Source organism: Nothobranchius furzeri, chromosome 12 (genome assembly GCF_043380555.1).
Source record: "Nothobranchius furzeri strain GRZ-AD chromosome 12, NfurGRZ-RIMD1, whole genome shotgun sequence".
NCBI classification, from domain to species: Eukaryota; Metazoa; Chordata; class Actinopteri; order Cyprinodontiformes; family Nothobranchiidae; genus Nothobranchius; species Nothobranchius furzeri.
Genome location: NC_091752.1, coordinates 13,310,096 through 13,325,290, shown reverse-complemented (window position 1 = coordinate 13,325,290; position 15,195 = coordinate 13,310,096). Strand labels below are relative to the sequence as shown.

Here is a 15,195-nt window from a genome sequence, read left to right as displayed (position 1 = left end):
TCACAGCCTCCCCCTAAACAGCTAAGAAAGACAGTCATTAAAAAGGATTGTCTTTCTTAAAGAACAAGCTCTAAAAACCAACTCAGAGAAAAAAAAACAATGCCTATGGAGAACAAATCTAGGATTCATTTCAGGTTGACAAAAAAAACGGATGAGTCCCCACTGACTGCCTAACATTTCTTCTCTAAAAAACTTCAGTCTAGGCTTCATGTGATTGCAGGCGGGCAGATTAAGCACATGTTTTCCGAAGAAAACATACTAACCAGCAAGGAAGAGGGGTGGCCAAGCCGGCCCCTTTTCCTCCTGGGGTGCTCCCGAGATGGTGCCCAAAAGGACACCAACACTAGCCGCGACACACAACACTAATAAAAAGAACAAACAGGACATACCCCAAAGGGGGTATACCTCTAAAACCTACCTGGGAACTCACCGCTTTGTTTAAGTTTATCTGTAATATCCATAGAATAAAAGAAAGGCACTATTCTACAAAACCACGAGACAGGCAATCCGCAACCACATTGTCAGCTCCCTTCTTGTGCCGGATGTCTAAGTTGTGGTCTTGGAGCAGGAGGGCCCATCTCATTAATCTCTGGTTCTTGTTAAACATTCTGGAAAGGAAAACCAGAGGGTTATGGTCTGTAAAAACAATTAGGGGCCCGTTGCTGGAGCCAACGTACACTTCAAAATGCTGCAAAGCCAGCAATAGAGCCAAGGTTTCTTTTTCCACTGTGGAGTAGTTTAATTGGTATGTGGCAAATTTCCGTGAGTAGTAGGCAACTGGGTGGTCAATCCCTGCATCGTCTTCTTGTAGTAACACGGCCCCAACCCCTACATGGCTTGCATCAGTCTCGAGTTTAAATGGTCTGGACAAGTCAGGGGCTTTTAAAACAGGGTTACTACAAAGTAAAACCTTGCAGGAGTCAAACGCCTTTTGCGCACTTTCATCCCAGGTAAACGGAACCTTTGGACTCAAAAGATTGGTTAATGGGGAAACTACACTGGCGAAATTCTTACAAAAACAGTGGTAGTAGCCAGCCATTCCAATGAAGCGTCTCAATTCCCTACGCGTTTTTGGCTTGGGGAACTCTGTGATGGCCTGTATTTTGTCTGCTAACATTTTTACTTTCCCATGGCCAACCTCTTTTCCCAGAAACTGGACCGTGGCTTTAACGAACTCACTTTTAGCCAGGTTAATGGTGAGTCGAGCATCAGCTAAACGCTGAAAAAGGGCCCGCAGACCCTCAAAGTGGGCTTCCCAAGTGAAGGTGTGGACAACGATATCATCAAGATATACAGTGCAGTTCGATAAACCAGAAGTTATTGAGCTCATCATTCTTTGAAAGGTTGCCGGGGCATTTCGCATTCCAAATGGCATAACTGTGTATTGCAGGAATGCGTCCGGAGTTACAAAGGCAGAGATTTCGGAGGCAGCAGTTGTTAAAGGCACCTGCCAGTAACCTTTGAGTAGATCTATTTTCGTTATAAAGGATGCATCTCCTATTCTGTCAATACAGTCATCTACTCTGGGCAAGGGATATGCATCTGGCACTGTAACAGAGTTTACCTTTCGATAATCAGTTATGAAGCGGGAAGAGCCATCCGGCTTCTTCTCAATTAAGCAGGGCGAGCTCCACGGACTGCAACTGGGCACGGCCAAGCCATGTTCCAACAAATAACGCGTTTCCTGCTCTAACAATTCACGTTTTACCGTATTAGCTCGGTATGGGTGTTGTTTTATGGGTTGAGATGTTACCACAACGACGTCGTGACTAACCGTAGTGGTTCGAGAAGGTACATCTGAAAAGAGGCAAGAGTACTCTTGTATCAGACTCATCAGTTCGTGTTTCATGTCGTCATTCAAGTGGTCCAGGATATCTGGTAGCTGGGCCAAAGTTAAAGAGTTAGCGAGTCGGGGGCCAACAACAGGTTTTAACTTTAGGTGGATGTCCTCCTCGGGAATAGGAGTGAAGGATGCGGCTGCGCACACCGCAGCTTCAGAAACCTCTGATGGTGAAGCCTGAGGGGAATGGTACAGCTTAAGCATGTTAATATGACAAGCCCTGGACTTACGGCGACGATGAGGAGTGGAAATGCTATAGGTAGTACTGTTTATTTTTCCCAGCACTTCAAATGGTCCATCGAATTTAGCTGATAAGCTAGTGCCAACCAAAGGATTCAATATTAAAACCTGATCACCGGGGTGGAGCTCCCTGGCTACAGCTTTTCGATCAAACTGCCTTTTCATCTTCTTTTGAGTTATCTCCAAGTTCTCCCTAGCCAGTTTATTTGCATGTTTTATTCGCCACAGAAATTTCTTGAGGTATTGATTGATCTTTTCCTTTTTAGACTCCTTGACTCTCAGAAACTGTTCCTTGAGAGCTTTAAGGGGGCCCCGAGGTGTGTGTCCGAACACTAATTGAGCCGGGCTAAACCCCAAAGAATCCTGGGGAGCCTCTCGGGCGGCAAACAACAGAAAGGGAACTCCTTCATCCCACTGATTTCCTGAACTTAAACAGTACTTTTTCAGCATGCTTTTAAAAGTTTGGTGCCAGCGTTCTAAAGCGCCTTGGCTTTCTGGGTGATAAGCAGAATATACCACGTGGTGGATACCCAGTGTTTGGGCCACCTTCCTAAACAGCTCTGACTTAAAGTTGGTTCCCTGATCGGTTTGTAGAACACGGGGTAAACCAAACAATGAGAAATACTGGGTTAAAGCCCGGGTGACAGTTTTAGCTGTTATGGTGGATAACGGAAAAGCTTCTGGAAAACGGGTGGATGTGCACATTATGGTTAACAGGTATTTCTTACCAGATTTACTTCTGGGCAATGGACCTACACAATCCACCACAATGGTGTCAAAAGGATTCCCGATTACAGGAATCGGATGGAGAGGGGCTGGAGCAGGCAGCTGATTTGGTTTTCCAGAAATTTGACAGACATGGCAACGCTTACAATATTCAGCTACGTCCCTCTTCATGCCAGGCCAAAAGAAATGCTCCAAAATTATCTGGTACATTTTCCGGATGCCTAAGTGTCCTGCCCACTGACTTTCATGAGCTAAACTCACAACTTTATTTCGGTACCTTGTGGGAATTACAATCTGATTAATAGTACCCCAAGGTGCTCCTTGGGCGGCAGGATTGTTCCAAAATCTCATTAGCACGTCATTCTGTAGAAAATAACCGGACTTTTCCCCATCAGGATTCTTAATATCCTGAAAAAATTTCTTCAAGCTGTCATCACGACGTTGCTCCTCTCCTAAGGTCATCCGGGGTAAAGGCAGACACCCCGACGTGAGCGACACGTCTTCATCCTCGGTGTCGGCGGTAATGTCCGCATTGTGGTCGTGGACGTGATGGTCCTCTTTATTGTGTCCATCATCAAAGAGAGAGGATAACTGTAAGGTTTCCTCCTGTTTACGTGCCTGGGCACGGGTTATGACACATGCAGGATAAATTCCTGGCTGCTCCTTAACGCACGAACTGGTGTCTGAGCACGGGTCGTTTAAAACTTGGAATGGAGGGACCACATTTCCTCCAGCAACATCGTTTCCGAGCAGGAGATTTACTCCAGCGATCGGCAAAGATGGGCAAACCGCCACATCAAAATAACCTCTGGCTAGCTCGCAAGAAAGAAAGACTCGGTGTAACGGCCGAGAAATCGGCTCACCATTTATTCCGTTCAGCAGAACTGACACGCCCGTTGCACTGCTCTCGTTAAAAATCATGACATCGCTAGTTATGAGCGTTTGTGATGCCCCAGTATCGCGCAAGATGATAACTGGAGCTTGGTCAGAACTTGACTCATTTAGCTGAACCACACCTTTGGACAAAAATGGTTGAAAACAGTCGTTTATTTCTGTCACGACCTGCTTGTTTTTCGTTATAAAACCAACCTCACGTGAGGGGGAGGTTTTCTCTTCGTTTTTCCTTTTTAATTTGTAACAGTCTTTTACTACATGCCCAGACCGATGACAGTAAACACATCTTGGCTGGTGGGCGTTTACCGAACCGCTGTGAGCAGGCCTCATCATAGGAGGCCGTCTGGCATCTCTGGGTGGCAGTTCGCCGCTAACGCGGTGCGTTAATGAGTATTCATCCGCCAACAAAGCTGCAGAAGACAAAGTCGCTACCTTTTGTTCATTCAAGTATAAAACGGTGCGCTCCGGTAAACATCTCTTGAACTCCTCTAACAGGATTAATTCCTTCAGCTCAGTAAAAGAAGACACTTTTGATGCTGCAACCCACTTTTCAAATAATAAAAGCTTTTCTCTGGCGAACTCGACAAACGTCTGATGTGGCTGTTTATTGGTTAATGCTCGGAATCCTTGTCGGTATGCTTCTGGGACCAGTTCATAAGCAGTTAACACTGCACTTTTCACACATTCGTAATCTAAACTGTCAGAAAGGGACAAAAAAGACATTACCTCCTGGGCTTTTCCGGTGAGCTTGCACTGGAGGATCAACGCCCACACGTCACGAGGCCACTCAAGAGCTGCAGCAATGCGCTCAAATATCTGGAAGTAGCTGTCCACCTCAAACTCCCGAAAAGGTGGCACCAACACAATGCATTTACTTATGTCCAGTCTCTGTTTTATTCCAGGGGTAGTTTCTTCTCGTGTGGTGTCGGGTTCTGTCACAACCTTGTGCGTGTCAACATGTGGGTCATTTTGTTGGGAAATCTCGGCTTGTCTCCAAGCCTGGGCTTCCAGCTCAAGTCTTTTTAGCTTGATCTGAGTGTCGGCTTCCAGATCCATTCTGCGGATCTCCAGCTCCATCTCCATCAGACGGCGCTTCTCCTTTTCCTCGGCCTCATACTTTAGCTGAGCCATTCGGACTTTCAGACGTAGGTTAAAACGCTCCAGCGAACTCGGAGTAGAAGCTGGTGAGACAGGATCAGACTTGGGCAAAGTTAGTGGTGAAGAAGGGGTCTTACTGTGAGCCGGCGGGGTCTGGTAGCCGGGAGCCGTCTCCTCGGGTGCCGCCGAAGATGGTCCTGCTCCGTTCTCATGGCTTGCGGCGTCATCCGCACGCGGGGAAAGGACAGGAAGATCTCCAGTCCCTTTTGCAGGCAACAAGTTCAAGTTTTCCAAGGCAGCAATAACTGTCTCTTTTAGAACCTGTTTCGTCATTGTGCGGGTGCCATGGAGATCAAGGTGCTCAGCCACCTCCACCAGATCGCTCTTGCGGCAGGCCTCGAGCGCTTCCCGCGACGGTGCACGCAGAAACTCCTTTAAAGAAAACATAATTATTATAGAGCTCACCTGGGAAGAGCTAAAATCCAGAGAGTGAAACCACCAAAATGAAAGAGTCCCAGGGTACTTAACACACACTTAAGCGCAATGGGAAAAAAAACGCGGCGCACAACCTATTTCTTTATTACCGGGCAGACTTAGATTAAGTTCCAATTATTTATAACTCAAATAAATTCCCGGACGAGCCCCCATTATGTTACGCCCCCTCTCTGCAGGTCTAGGAGGATGAGGGGACTAACACAAGCAAATAGGTGTAAAAGTGTGTGTGAGGATCAAGGACGAGGAGGTTCGAGTAAAAACAAAAGGATTTATTAACATAAGGTGTCCGTGGGTAAACGGCATAAATAAGGCTTCGTAATAATAAACTACAACATAAGCAGTCTCACTGCTTATGACAAAGGCTTTCTGCCAAAACGCAAAATATCCCCGGCTCAAAAGTCCTATGGGGATAAAAAGAAAAACACCACAAAGGCTTAACCCTTAACAAGGTGTGTGAAAACACTCTCAGAAGGTACCCAGGCTAATCCGGGATCCTTAGTAGAGAACCTAAACATAAATGAGCGAGGGAGAATCTCAGGCTACTCCTGGATCTCTATCAATAACCTTAAACCCCGCAGGAACGGTGTAAACAGCCTTAAACCTGTCTGGTAACGGTCGCTAAAGTGTCCGTGAGCTAAAGGAGAATCTCTGGCTACTCCAGGATCTCCTCGATGTCTGTTGCGTTCCTCCTTTTAAAGAGCTGGGAGCTGCTTGATCGCTGATGAAGATCAGCTGCTGTCTCTGCTGGCGTGCCTCTCTCCGAGGTCCTGAAAGGGCGCTGGAGCGCTGGAGAGTGTGAGCTGGTCGCTCCTGGCGCTGTCCCTGGTGCTGGATCCCGTGCAGCGGGGACAAAAGGCTCAGGCTAGGATGAGAGGACGGACCGAGGGGACGAGGGTCGTCACACTGTGTACTATTCTTGTGTAGCGGAGATTTAAAAAATTCTCCACCAGAAGCTCGCTTCCCCGATTGCCGTCTGATCACCTGTAAATCAGCCCATTAAGCTTGACTAGCATCAATAGCTAACAGTCTAAAATAAGCTTTTAAAAAGGTAGAGCGTCACTGCAGCACGAACTGCATTCGCTACTTGTCCGAAATATTAACACGACCGCCTCAAGAATGTTTTGGTTACTCGGACTGGTCAATTTTAACAGAATTAGACTGCAAAGCCCTGTTTAGCTAAAAGGCCCCGCTAGCTTAGCACAGCCAGCTGCTAACTAGTAAACTCAGTTTAGGCAGTCGGTATACGTGTTTCCAACAACCTGTCAAGCCGTCTGATGCAGCGTTTCTGTGTCTTAAAATCCGCTACCCCCCAAGGGGACATACTCCGACATCGTTCGAGTAGTTTTAGCGGCAGTTTTAACACTTTCGGTGTGAGAAACGTACTTTCGGTTAGCGATTTGTGCTAACCGCCAGTTGGAGGTAAGGCGCATGCCATCTTGCCTGGGTAAGTCCACGCAACCTCTTGGACAGCCATCTTGGTATGGTCTGCCGAGTGACATCTCAGGGTCATTACAGAAACTGTTCTGTTCTGAATGTTCATTCAAAACACTGCAATTTATCCTGTAACAAAGCTCATTTTCATCCATTCAGTAAAGCAGGGGTTTCTTATTCAGCTTCCATTAAATTTATAACAAATTAAAGGACCTGTTACATCAGTACAATGGCTTCAGACCAAAATAATCATTTGACTTCTCTCATTTTCCAGATGAAAAATGAAATACAAATGCAAAACCAACTCCAAATGCAACTCCAAATGCATATTTCACAGATGCAAATGCAATTTTTCCAGTGGAAAAATGAAACACAGACCCAAATGCATATGCAGCTTTCTGAAATTAAAAACATGCAGATGCAGCTTTTCAATTTGCAACAGGAAGTCACAATATTCCAAGCTATGGGAGATGCCTCCCATGTGGGAGGGGTTCTAACCCTGTGCTCTAGTGATTTGCCTCCAGATAAGATGGAAGTGCTGCAACCGGATGTACTGATTGGCTCTGAACTACAGGAAACACACAAAATGTCCCATATCGCTCCATCCACACTGATAAGTGCAACCTCCACGGACAGTGGCCCGACGACCCCTGGTGTCGAGCCTAATGAACTACTGTTGGGACCTCTCCTGCCTCAGGGGAGGGGTGGTAAGCCCACAGTATCTGTCGTATTGCAACAGGGGCATCCCTGCAACACGCTTTTAGATACTGGTTCAGATTTTACAGTCATGAGGAAGTCTCTTTTCGACCACGTCTGCCTGGATGTAGGTGGAGGTGTACGCCCTCCAGAACTGATTCCCTGTACATTAACTATCCATGTTTTCTCTGATTCTACAGTGCTCTTGTCTTCTAGAGACCCTGCTTTAATTCACGATCTGTCCTATGAGCTTGACACACCCCGTGTACGTCTGTGAGAGTGGAACCATGCCTTTGCTCATTGGCATTGATCTTTTGAAGCACTTCGAAGCTTTTATCAATCTTGGAGAAGGGAAACTGAGGGCAGGTGTTAGAAAACCTATGCCCTTCATTCCGCCTTCTTTCCCCGACTCACACTGCCTTGCGGTAGGTGACCCGGAGCATGGGGAAACCGCATGCTCACCGCCAAGCTCAAAGCCATCAGAGATTCCCTCTGATGTTTTCTCTCAGATTGAACAGGTCGTGGACCAGGCAGATGCTCCTACCACTGTAGTCGAGGGAGACAAACAATAACTTGTTAAAATATCCTGATTGCAATAATCTTTCTCTTTCCACCATGCGGGCAGGTAAACATCTTTCCAGTTATATTGGTGGCTAGAAACTCAGCTTTGAGACTCAACTTTCACCAGAGAACTTCCTTAACGGTCATCTCAACAACTTTACAGACCCTCTTGCCACTCAAGGTAAAGATGTGGGCACCCCATGGTCCCTCAAACCCTTGTGGCCCCCTGATGATGCGTCCATCTTTCAACCATCTGATGGGTTTGTGTCAGTTCAACTTGCCTTTTCTATAAATGACCTTGTCAGTCTTCAGTTCCAGGACCCTGCTATCAGCAGGATGATCTTGCACCTTTCTGATCCAAAAGCTCATCAACATGATTCTCTGGAGTTTGACTCCGTTCCTGAGCTCTTTTGTGTTCGTGTCACTCCTCGGTCAGGTGTTGTTGACCACAATGTCGCCGGACTGACCAGGGAATCCAGTACCTCTAAGATCATTGAGGTCCACAGAGCCTGTGTTGTCCCTGCAGCCGAACCACTCCTACCTGGGTTGGGAAAGCCACCTGACCCAGGGGAGGCAGATGCTTGACACGACGCTCCGCCTGAGACTCCACACCCTGCAGTGGGGACGTCACCTGCCGCAGGGAGAGTTGATGGTGGCACTGAGACTCCAGCTGAAGCCCAGTACCTTGCAGTGGGAACACCACCTACCAGAAGGGGCGCTGACGCCATCACTGACCTTACTCCACTACAACTGGCGCTGATGACCTCTAAACCTCAGGTGGGTGACTTATCTACCAAAGGGGGGTCAGATGTTGCCCTGTACCTCTACTGGCTGACCCTGATCCCTCTGATCGCACCTGTGTGTCGACCGGGGGCCCTCCAGAGAGCACATCTGCTCCGAACCCTGGCTACACCTGTCTATAGCCGAAATCATTCTTGGTTTCAGTCTTCAGAACAGACAATGTTTTTCTCGCTAGTCACATGCTTCTGTCTGATCCTAAATGTGGCTGTGCTTCCACCACAGCCTCCTCTACTACGACCGTATGAACCTGGGTTCTCTTCAGGAGTCTCTCTCCAAGGACCCCCAGATCTCTTGATGTTTAACCATCGTATGCTGTTCCAGCCAGTTCAGTCTGGTGGCGCTGTGGCTTTCACTAGTGAGTGGGTTTTGCAGAGCCTTATCAATAATCTGCATGCTGTATTGTCATTTGCACAAACACATCTGAAGAATCCAGCAGGGGGCATTATTACTTCTCATGATCAGAAGGCCTCACATTCTGAACTCAACATAGGTGATGAGGCCTGGTTCTACATTTTCGCTCTTAAAACTGGTAACACCAAGAACACCTCTGGGAAGCTGACTAGGAACTTTCGCCGAAGTGGTCAGGCCCATAACTGATAACTGATAAGCTCTCTCCAGTCGTGTATCAGATCAAGATTACCCAAACAAAGGAGCCCCTGTATAAATGGGTCCACAGGGACTAAATCAAACCACACAAGTGTTCCACTAATTTGGTCAATGCTACCACCAACAACTCACCGAGTTCGGGGGGGGGGGGGGGGGGGGGGGGATTTCGCGCCTCATCGGTTCTCTATCTCGAGTTACACAAGTTTGTCTATGTTTGTGTGTGTGCATGGTTGTCTTTCCTGTTTATACATGAAGTGCAGACTTGGGTGATTTGAGATGAACATGCTGTGGGTTCCTGAAGTCAGGTAATCAGTTAGTTAACAGTAGATGGGTTTAGTCCACATATTATTGTTATCCAAATTTGTTTTTCTTTTCACTAATCTTAATTCCTTATGGGTACATTCACATTTAGGTTGATTACTAAACTTTATGATTAACTTTGTGAATTTACCATTATGGGCTACAACCATTTTTGCCCTTCATTTTGATTACATTTTTACTTGTGCAGTGATTTCTCCCATACGCAGTTTAGGGTTTTATTAATTTTGTTCTTTTTGCACCACTTTTTCCAGTACACATAGTGTATTGCATCCATTTCTTCACTTAAAACGCTAATTCACGTAATTGCTACACAAGTACATGCAGGCACTCACAGTGCTAGGTTTCTTTTTGCTTATTAATTTACATTAGACACCATCTTGTTGTGTCTACATTGAAGTGCCCTGTGTTGTGCTCTCTCTCTCTTCTGCTGAGTTTCGTCGATGATCCTCGCTTCCTGGTGGTGGACCTATGATTCGTCATCGGATTCTGCTCCTTCTGATTGGTGTTCTGGCTTGTAGGACCTGGATGTATGTGGATTCCGGCATGGTTGCTGGGATGCTTCGCTCGCTGGGGCCTGACCTACCTGCTGCTCTTTCCTGCACTGGATCACGATAAGTGCAGTTACAAAGATCAATATACTATTTTGGAAGTATTCCCTACCAGTGGATATATAAAGTTGCTCCTGCTTCAAATTGTTACTTCCACTGGGATATCTTGATAATCTGCTGACTTGTGTGCTTCCCGAGGGATTATGTGAGACTGTTCTTCGGAGTGGGGTTCGTACCTCACCACTTTTGGCCTCTTCCTGGGGAATTGCACCCTGCTCTATCGTCGGAGTCCTTCAAGACTCTGGTTTGTTCAATGTCAGGTGGTCTCTGGATGGACCACCATGCTGACCCTGATGTAACGTGAAGAAGGGGCTATTCCACCGTTGTTTATTTACCTTATCTCCTCAGATGCCTCTGACACAGATTTAATCTGCATGAGACTGCCTCAAGGTTATGCATTTGCTTCTAAACTGCTTCCTTTCCAGCCCAAGAAAAGAATGAAGATAAAGGACTCTTTCCTTTTAATAAATCAAATAACTCTATTTTTAATAAAGCTGATGAAACAAAGTGTTAGTCAATAATAAGATGTTGACCAATCTGTGAAATGACAATGTTATGATTAGTAAGTTTCAATGAGTAATATGACTTTAATGTAGCTGCACTAGACATTCTGATGACACGTAATGTAAACACATGACACATTGCTTTTACTCATCCAATTGGAACCTTCCTTTCTGAAGCGTGGCATAGTCTCTGTGGTGTTTATAAATCTGTCCAACTTTGATTCGACCATAAATCAAAACATCCAGATTAATAAAACCAGTCCCCACGCCATCTTAGATCAGTTCTCTGAATTCTCTACAGTTCTCTACAGTTCACTGCAGTTCACAGCATTCTAAGAGAAGTATAGGACCGGCCACCCGGACTTCCTTTTCAAGCAAAGAACCAACAAGTTGGATAAAATCTGTTGCATTTTACCAACCAAGCAACGGTTCCTTTTAGAATAAAAGCTGAACTCACTGACCCTCCGGGTCCATCTGATGCTGTCAACCAACTGTCGCTTTTTACCTGAAGACAATCCAAAAACTAGTCTGTTGTACTGCTAATGCTGTTTCATCGGCTCCAGTACCGAAGGGGGGTCCGAGGACCTGGCATTCTGGATCTGTACGGAGGTCTCATCCTGTAGAGTATGTGTGGAGCGACAAAATATTTGTTTATGAAACTACGATCATAGCTTAAGAGCAAAACGTCAAAAAATCACTCAGACTTGCTTCTCCGGATACGAGAGTTCTGATGACAAACATCACTCACACATACACCATTCATCTCACAACTCATTCACACCAAGATCCATCCATTCACTTAGAATTTAGAGTTAGTCTTGTTTAAACTTGTTTAGAAATAAATCTTCTTAAACGTTTTAAAGGTGACTCTCTCTTCTGTTGTCTCTCAGTTAATACGAAGTGTTACATAATCCCTGCAATAAAAAGTTCCAATCTTCTGGTTAAAAGTACCCAAAGATCCATAAGATTGATTTCATATTTACTATGGAATCTTATGTCTTATGGTTCATTAAATAATATGGAAATTAACCCTTTACACTGTTAACACCAGAACTCCCAGCATTTTCTGATTTCCCCAGCTCTACCAGAGCTTTGTCAAATGACTGCTTGGTTAATAGCAATGAATGTTAGCTGCCTTTCATTTGTAAATGCAGCCAGCCACAGATGATGGCCAATGGAATGTGTTTGGGTGTTGGGGGTTGTCAGTCTTTCAGGCTGGCCCAGTGGCTCTACTTGTCTCTCTCCAGTCGTGAATCTAGTTAACTGAACTTGTCCATCCAAAGACTTCACAGAAGCACACAAATGACAAGAAAGGATTTTTATGTAGCGCTTAATAAAAGCAAAGCACGAGTCGCTTCAAAAGAACAATTAAAATATAATAAAAAATTGAAGATTAAATGAAGAATTAAGATTTAAAAAAATGAGAATAGAGTAGAAGGAGTCACCGCTCATCTGGGAAAAGTTGCTGGATCAAAAAGTGGAATAAACAAAATGAGAATCTGCACACTTCAATCTGCGATGTAGGTGTAGCGACATGAATGGCCTCATGTTTGTGACCCAAAGGTCACACTTCCCCAGCTGGGTCAAGCTGTAACTTTTGTTCCATAGATTATCCATCAGGAGCCGTGCATTCTGCTAAACACCAACTTTATCTGTCTGCAGTTCCGTACCAAGATGAAGGACACTTCAAGATTTTAAAATAATAATTTTAATAAACTGTTTTTACTGTTTATTACAATCATATAATAATCATCATAAATAATCATCATGGTTCAGTATAAATGTAATTAATTACTGAAGACTTATTATTCTTTGGGTTAATAATGATTATTATTTATGATAATCAGTAATGTGTGATCAGTAACCAGAAGGTCATTGGCACATGTACACCCCATGCAGGACTGAATCCAGGGTCTCACATGTCCTTGCTCCATAACAACAAGCTTTCTGACGCTGAGAGGGCGTGTTCTGAGGTTTTGTTAAAACTAAAATCTCAGCAGCTCAAGTCCAGTTCTTGAACCAACCAGAGGACGAGGGACGGCTGCCTGAATCCTCACTAAGCATTCTGTCACGCCGATAGAATTGCTCGGAATAAACGCAAAACTCCTTCAGAGTTATTGATTTTGAGACGCAAATAGTTTCATCAGTCGTTGTGACCCGGAGACATTTCAGGACTGATTTGAGTCGCACTGAGGTCCTTCTACCAACCTCGTGCTCGGAGGAAACCATCTCCACCTGACATCTCGGATCCACAGAGGGTCTCCTGAACTGGGTGAGGTAGACACTGTCCGACAGATGGCGTCTGAGTGCTGTTCTCTCTAAGAAACAATTCACTTAGCTGCAAAAACAATGTTTTCTCCCAGAACGCGTTTCTCTCTCTGAAAGAAATCTTCTGAGACACCATCCATGCATCCAAACCTCGCATTTCATTTTAGCTTTTCATTCAGACGCAGGTAAAGCTTTTAATACCAAGGTTAATATCAAGCTGTTACAAATTGTCCGTTAAACTGTCATTTTCAAAATTGTTAGTAATAAATTCTTAACTTTTTAAACCTGACTTCTTTGAAATGAAACACAGAAAGGTGTATATTTGGTTATTGAATAAGCAAATAATCCATTAAGTCTGCTGTTTAATAAATAAACTTTGCTATTAAATTTAATTATCTGTCATGATCCGGGGTGAGTACTCTGCCCATCATCTCACCATCTATGAGTTTTTGCCTGCAGGAGAGGGAGCGCAGCTGAGAAGATATAAGGTACCACCTGTTTTGTGATTTTGAAAACACATTACAGTTTGGCATATCCGATTACAATCAGGACATGTGATGAGCGACATTTCTGTTCGTTGGCATAAATCGGTGTTACACACTCGACAAAACCATTTACAGTGATGTCCGTTCATTTTTTGGTATGAGGTAAAACACCAGGAACAAAAATATCTAGCTCCTAAGAAACCTTTAATATTTTTTATACCGTAATAATGGTGATTCAGCAGCAAAATGAACAGCGGATTTGAACGATCGTTGAAATCTGTTTCAAATTTAGGAATGACTTTGTCGGATCTGTAAAAAATGATTATTTTTCTTTGAACAATATTTTCTAAACGAATCACGTCGCTGAATGAAACGGGTGTTTGTTCAGAAAGCCCTGCTTGATGATGAATATTTTTTGCCACAGTCAATAATTCTGTATCTCTCGCTGAGGGATTTAACAGACCGGCTATGCTGAGCGCAAAACACAAGGGCTGATTGATCTGAGGGGGACAAATGAGATGACTACGTTTTTATTCACTAATCCATGATCAAGAATACTTACAATTTTTCGTTTCCCCCCGCCAAAAGGATTATTTACCACCTGCAGTCTGAAATTAAAATCGTTGTCGGCCGCTAGCGCTTCATTTTATTGGACTAATTCATCCAGTAACTGCTGCAGATGATGTAACATATTTTACCCGTCATAATTAAAATTAACGTGGTGAGTTGTATGCAAAGTATTAATTTCAAACTGAACATTGGCACGAGCGATCTGACTTCCTCTTTCAGCAAACCTGTTTAATATTTGCATCACATTAACATAAAACTCGGCCGGGTCTGTGATTCCTTGGAAAGAGAGACTCTCTCTAATTTCATGCTGGTTAAAAGCTTCGTTTACACCCCCTCCGCCCTGCTGGTGATAATGTGATTGTTCTATTTGTCTCAAAATTTCATCTAAAGCTTGTGGGGATCGGTTTTGGACGAATTTGCTAGAATTTCATCGACCTCGTTTGAAATGGTTTGGCATGCTAAAATCTCATCCAAAATCTCGTCATTTGAAACCTCTACTTCACTCAGTCCGCTTAAATCAAACCAATCCGGTAACACCAAATTATCAGAATTTAATAGATTTTCGCCGGATGGAAGAGGGGTATGGCTCAGCTTTTATTTATAAAGTACCTTATAGGCTTGAGTATGCAGGGTGCTATACAACAAAACAATACATGGTTTAGTCGTTAAACCATTAATGGTCTTAAGATAGTGCATAGATGTTGTTCACCTAAATAGCTCTTGGTTAGAATGAGCTTTTTGAAACAATACCACTGTGCAGAACAAAAAAGTAAGTCAAATGCTTTGTGAGCTGAGGAGCTGTCTCTATGCCGACTTGGTTTAGAGTCGTTAAACCATTACTGGTCTTAAGATAGCCAAATGGATGGTAAACGATCAACTAATTTTTTGTTCACCAACTTCCTGGCACTCTTTAAAAGCCCACCACAGAACAAAAAGTAAGTCAAATGCTTTGTGAGCTGAGGAGCTGTCTCTATGCCGACTTGGTATAGAGGTGTTAACCCATTACAGGTCTTAAGATAGTGCATGGATCAACTAGTTCTTTGTTCACAAAC

The 15,195-nt window shown here is 44.3% G+C and overlaps 1 protein-coding gene across 1 annotated transcript; it reads right to left on the bottom strand.

Annotated features, from left to right (window-relative positions):
• Positions 1-525: 525 nt before the first annotated feature.
• LOC139062071 (uncharacterized) lies at positions 526-5,395 on the bottom strand. The gene is made up of 2 exons (XM_070542294.1): positions 4,427-5,395; positions 526-608 (listed from the first exon to the last, which is right to left on the bottom strand). The coding sequence occupies exons 1-2, from the start codon at positions 5,243-5,245 to the stop codon at positions 600-602; spliced, it is 828 nt and encodes a 275-aa protein (XP_070398395.1). The 5' UTR covers positions 5,246-5,395; the 3' UTR covers positions 526-599.
• Between the last annotated feature and the right edge of the window lie 9,800 nt (positions 5,396-15,195).

Bases quoted from the DNA above. Each gene is read 5' to 3' on its own strand.
- LOC139062071 (XM_070542294.1), bottom strand. From the start codon at position 5,245: ATGTTTTCTTTAAAGGAGTTTCTGCGTGCACCGTCGCGGGAAGCGCTC.